This window comes from Prionailurus bengalensis, chromosome C2 (genome assembly GCF_016509475.1).
Source record: "Prionailurus bengalensis isolate Pbe53 chromosome C2, Fcat_Pben_1.1_paternal_pri, whole genome shotgun sequence".
NCBI lineage: Eukaryota > Metazoa > Chordata > Mammalia > Carnivora > Felidae > Prionailurus > Prionailurus bengalensis.
The window spans coordinates 47,029,001-47,035,000 of record NC_057350.1 but is presented as its reverse complement, the minus strand read 5'-3'; the positions used below and the strand labels follow the sequence as shown (position 1 = coordinate 47,035,000).

Genomic DNA, 6,000 nt, shown 5'->3' with positions numbered 1-6,000 from the left:
AGCCGCCCCAGCGAGATCAGCTTGGGCTGCCGTCCCAACAATAACAGGCGCCCGGGCCGGGCAGGGCTGCCGGGGGCCCGAGCTTGGGGGCGGAACCCCGATTGGGGGAAGCGGGGTGGGACGCTTTCCTAAGGCTGCAGGGGATTGGAGGAGAGAGAAGAGGGGCGGTTGAGCTCAAGGAGTGGGCCGGGGACCTAACGGGCCGACTGAGGAGAGAGCGTGTTGATTGGGTGGCTCGGAGGGAGACGGACCGGAGCCAACTGCAGATTGGCCTTGGCGGGCCGAGGAGGCGTGGTCAGTGCGCGCCAGAGGGAGCGCGAGGGAGCGGGCGGCCCGCCTGCCAGCTAGCTAGCCAGCCGGAGTCCCGGGCGTGTGCCGCGAGTCGGGGGTTGGGTTGAGGGACGCGGTACGGGAGGCGCGTCCTCCGGCTCTGCCGCAGCGGCCCTCCGCGGCTCGAGTACCCCGCTTCCTTCCCTCTCTTCCCCAGCGCTCTGGTCTGTGGTCTCCGGGTAGGGAGCGGAGGGAAGGAACTAAAGAGGAGGCGAAAGCGGAGCAAGGGGCAGAGACGGTCCCGGCGCGGGGCGTAGCGCGCGGTGCCTCTCGCTCTCCCGCCGCAGCCGCCGCCTCCTCTCCCGGGGCTCCCGCACTATGCAGGCGGACAGCCGGCCGCCGAGATGGGGAGCCGGGCGGCGGTGAGAGCCGGGCACAACCCTCCCCGTCTCCGAGTCCGGGCCGCGGCCGCCGCCCCCGCCCGGGCCGCGCTCCCCTTCTCCCGCCCTCGCCCTCCCCGCCCCAACTCCTCCTCCTCCTCCTCCTTCCCCATGCCTCTGTTCCTCCTGCTCTTACTTATCCTGCTCCTGTTGCTCGAGGACGCCGGAGCCCAGCAAGGTGAGTGGTTCCCGGGGAGCGCGCGGCGCGCGGAGCCCCAGGGGCGGCGGGGTCGCAGGGGAACCTCCGGGATGCCGGGTCTCTAGACGCGCGGGGGAGGTGCAGTGCTCTTGGGTGCGTGACCAGACCAGGCCCTCTCCGGGATGAGTTGCAAAGGTGGGCTCTGCCCCTTGTCCCCCAAGTTGGCGCGTCTTTACTTTTTGACCAGGCCTTTGGTACTGCTGAAAAGAGAGAAGTGAGACTCTGCTGTGAAGGCCTCCTTTTCGGTATTGGATTCTTCTTGGAAAAATATTTGGGAGGAAAAAAGTTTTGGAGATGTGACCCCTAAAGTTAAGCTAAAATGATGGACAGAGTAGGAAGACAAGATAATTAAATAGCATCTTAAACCAGTTAAAGGCAAGTGGCGCTAATTATCTTTTGTGAAAGTGCTCAGGTTCAAAAGCGAAGGATACTGATTCTGGTTAGCTTTGAGTTTTGGATTCAGTACAAGTCCTTTACGATCCCTTCCTATTATTCCTGCTGGTGGTCTAGATTGCCTGGGTCAGACACTCATTCTGACCCAAGGCAACGTGCTATGAGCATTCCGAGTTAAAAGGGTAAGCCGTTCCAGAAAGTGACAGAACTTTTTTTCCGTCTACCGTCCTTGAAATACCTGTTTCAGAATTGAGCAAAACTGTTTATTGAATAATCATCATAATGGAAAGAGAATGCAGGGCTGATTCCTCCTCCGCCCTTTAGTACTATTTTCAGGCAGTGAACTGCAATTTTTCAGTTTGGCATCAGTTATTGAACACGTTTTCCCATTGTATTTCCTTTTTTATTGCAGTGAGAAGAATATGGATTGGATTGTTATTTATTGCTGGGAAGATTTTTTTTTAAGTTGATCTCCATGTTTAAGTCCAGCTTAAATGTTCTCATATGGTTCTCAGTAAAGTGTGGAATCATGGCCACAGCCTGTCGTTATGAAAATGCCGAAACTTTGACAGGCATGTGGAAATAGAATCTCACTATGAAGAAAAATGTATTTGGTAAAGTGACCTCTTTTAGTTCTAGGCACGTTTCTATGCCGTGTAACTTAAAATTTAGATGCTTAGCATTCAGGTTTTTAGTTCATCTTAAATTCTTGAATCAGCATTTAATAAAATAAAGTGTGATATCTCCTCCTTCCCACCCCCCTATTGAAGTTTTAGAGCCTGTGCATGTATTTTCCTTCTAGTAGGAGAGAGAAAAAATGAGAAGGCTTGCATAGTGCTACAGCTAGTTGGGACTTACTTTGTGGCAGGCATAGTACTCAGTGGTGTATGTGTATTAAGTCATTTAATCCTTACCACAACCATCTGAGATAGGGATGGTTATCCCATTTCAAACATAAGGGAACGGAGACACAAATAAAAGGTACCTTGATACAGAAAGGAATGTAACTGTATAAGCAGAATGCTCAGTTTTGCTTATTTCTAGATCTGAAGTGTTCATATCGTGTTTTTAAAAATCATCTTTGAGCAGTATAGAATCAGTTCTGTGTCTCCTCACCAAATGAGACAGTTTCCTTAGTTTTTGGAATTTCTCGAAACTGGCCTAATTAACACGCAACATTAACTTATTTTCTTTCAAGGTTTAATTTCAGGGTTTGTATTTTCTTAAGTTTATTTATTTGAGAGAGAGAGAGAGAGGCAGCAAGCAGGGGAGGGGCAGAGAGAGAAGGAGAAAGAGAATCCCGAGCAAGATCTGCGCTCCCAGTGCAGGGCCAAGACACGGGGCTAGAATTCACGAATCCTGAGATCGTGACTTGAGTGAGCTGAGGTCAAGAGTCTGACGCTTAACCAACTGAGCCATCCAGGTGCCCCCATTCAACTTCGGTTTTTTGCACAGCGTTTTAACAAACACATGGTTCTCTTTCACAGCAATGTCTTATATAAGCAGTGTAGATTAGCACAAATAGAAAGGATGGTGTTAATTTAAAAGACCTGATTTCTAGTTCTGCTAAGTTGATAGGGTAAATTTTGTGAGGTCACTTAATTTCTTTGTACCACAGTTTTTACATCTGTGATAAGAGAATAACCTATTCCATAGCCTAAAAAAAAAAAAATGAAATGATAGTACATAGGAATTTTGCAAAGGGAAAAGTATAATATAGCTATAAGTGATTATCATTATTAATTGAGTGTATTAAGTTGATAAATAAGAACCAGTTAGGTATGCATCACTGGAAATAGGAATTGTGTGAGATTTCAGTTCCCCTAATTTTTAAAAATTATATTTTTTATCCAAAGGACCCTGATGCAGTCGGTGGTAGAATTGCTTTTAAACCAGTCTTAACTAATCTAACAGACAAGCTTTGGGATCCAACTGGTATTCCCTCACATAACCTGAAAAGAAATCTAATTTAAAAATGAAGAAAGTGTTTTAAAACTCCATTAGAATTTTTAATGATGGGAATGTCTATATTTTGTAGTGTTAAGTGACAAACTGGAGTTTTTACTCTATAAGTCTTTGGAAGAAGACTGAAAAGAAATAAAATAGTAGTTGTCTTTTGGGTATTTCTTTATGCTTTTCCATATTTTCTGTAATTAACATATAGTCAAAATATAAGCTGTGAAAAAACTGTTTTATGATATTTCAGTTTTTTTCCCCCTTTGGCCAGTCTAGGTAGAAATGCATTTAGTGTATATGTTGAGGTAGAACTGTGCTTCAAAATTTTTTTTAAATCTTCCAGATATTTGAGGTAGCAGTAGGTATTACTCTCATTCGAGTTACAGTCAACCCTTGAGCTACACAGGTCAAACTGTACGCCGATTTTTTTTTTAATAAGTGTGTTAGAAAATTTTTTGGAGATTCACAAACATTTGAAAAAACTCAGGAACTTAATAGCCCAAAAATATTTAAAAATTAAGAAAAAGTTATGTATTGTTGTAAGAATATAGCATATAACACCAGTAGCATACAGAATATGTGTCAATCATCTGTTTCTGTTATATGGAAGGCTGGTAGGGCTTCTGGCCAACAGTAAGCTACTAGTAAAGTTTTGGGGAGTCAAAAATTATAGGCGGATTTTTGACTATGCATGGGGAGGTCAGCGTGTTTAACCTCTGCGTTTTTCAAGGGTGAGCTGTAATGTCATGTAATACTCAGCATATATTCTGCTGGCAGTGATTTTTCTTATCATTTGGCTCAGAATAAAATTTATCAGTGGTCTGAAAATCCGTCAACCCTTCACAGCAGAGATGTCTTTTAACCAGTCTTATTTCATTAATATACTTATACATAGATTGTATTTATTCACATCTAATTGTACTATGATGGGTTTTTTGTTGTTGAAAGCCTATTTTACTGTAACACGTCTTTCTAAAAAACTCTAATTGGTTAAATTTATTATTTGCGTATTTGATTGCATATTTACTGTAATAAGTATATTTAATAGGAAGTTGAGAGTCTATGAATGATTCTATGCCCCTGATTTACTTTATTTATGACTAGCAATTTGTGTCCCCTCATCTCAGGATCTCAGCTTCCTCATTTGTGTCCTAGAGGACTTGCCTCCCTTCTTGGGTTAGACGTTTATTTGAATGTGGTAAAATATCAGGACATTAATTTAAAAAAAATTTTTTTAATGTTTGTTTTTGAGAGAGAGAGGCAGAGAGAGACACACACACAGAGTTGGAGCAGGGGAGGGTCAGAGAGAAAGGGAGACACAGAATCTGAAGCCGGCTCCAGGCACTGAGCTGTCAGCATAGAGCCCAACTCAGGGCTCAAACTCACAAACCGTGTGATCATGACCTGAGCCAAAGTTGGACGCTTAACCAACTGAGGTGCTCCCCAGGAAGTTAATTTTTAAAATTTATTAAGACTGACTTGTTTATACCTATTACCATGAAATATTTGTGAAGGTATTGATTTTTGTTTGCTAATAAATCTGTGAAACAAGTCAGGTTCTTTCTTATTCAGTTCCGCAATGATGTCAGAACTAATGTGCGGGGGGGGGGGGGGGGGGGGGGGGGGGGGGGGGGGGGGGGGGGGGGGGGGGGGGGGGGGGGGGGGGGGGGGGGTGGGGGGGGTGTGGGGGGGGGGGGGGGGGGGGGGGGGGGGGGGGGGGGGGGGGGGGGGGGAGTTTTCTGTCAAGTAATGCCTTTATTTGGCTGTGACGCAGGTAAATAATTTTTGAACAATATTTGTGAATTGTCAGAAATGAAGAACACTTCTGCCTCAGCAGTGAACATTTGTAATTCTAATACTGACATTAGGTTAATTTAGAATTTTCCGTTGGCTTTTCTTGGTCTGATAAAACATTTGGCCTCTTACATGTAGTTTTGTTGAGAGGCAAAATCAAAGCATCTTTTTTCTGCTGTTTCCGATTAATTTCGCACAGTGAAAATTAGAAATACAGCACAAATTCCAAAGTGCTATTGATCAGGTTTAAAATCTGTATTTTTAAAACTTGTAAATGAAAAATTCATTGTAAAATTACAGGTCAATGATTTTTAGGTAGATTTCCCAATGTTATAAGCAAAAAGAAACATTATTTGCCTATGAAGATGGTTAATACTATCTGAACATCTAAGGTTCATTCTAGAAGACCAACATAAGAACAACACCTTAATATCCATGAAATTGGTGTAGGTGAAAGTACCAGTGCTAGAATTAACGTGACAAACGAATTAATTTCCATAAAAAAAAAAATCATAAGATTATAGTATGCGGAAAGGCTCCATTTACATAGAGGTAGGTTTTAAGTTTCGGATTATACTTTACACAATGACGTGGGATGTGAAAGCTGAGGTGGTAATATTGGGCGTTAATTGAATGCATGCAAATAAAGTTTCTGTTTCAACTTCTTGATTAGCTGGAAGGATGTAGAATGATGACCTAAAATTGTTAGGATTAGGAAAAGCTTCATAGAGATAGTGAAATGTGGTTGTTGAAATATGAAGTGAGACAGGCAGTTTTTCTTGTATGGCTCATGGATTCAGTTTACTTTATAAAAACCTTATGGCCTTATCACTGTATTTTTTAAATATTGTACAGATAATGGTGATTCTAAACCAAAAACTTAATTGATAATTATCCATAGTTTTACTCCCTAATCTATCAATTTATGATTTTTATGTTTCTTTGTAT

At 43.2% G+C, this 6,000-nt stretch overlaps 1 protein-coding gene across 3 annotated transcripts in view; it reads left to right on the top strand.

The window, feature by feature from the left end:
• Window positions 1-226: 226 nt before the first annotated feature.
• DCBLD2 (discoidin, CUB and LCCL domain containing 2) overlaps window positions 227-6,000 on the top strand; it is an 88,198-nt gene continuing 82,424 nt past the window's right edge. For 2 of the 3 annotated variants that reach the window (XM_043593941.1, XM_043593940.1), the window contains exon 1: window positions 297-888. In XM_043593941.1, coding sequence (XP_043449876.1) covers window positions 675-888 — 214 coding nt within the window. In that variant the 5' untranslated portion in view covers window positions 297-674. Of the gene's footprint in view, window positions 889-6,000 lie in introns of all 3 variants that reach the window. The other variant, XM_043593938.1, reaches the window with a different exon arrangement.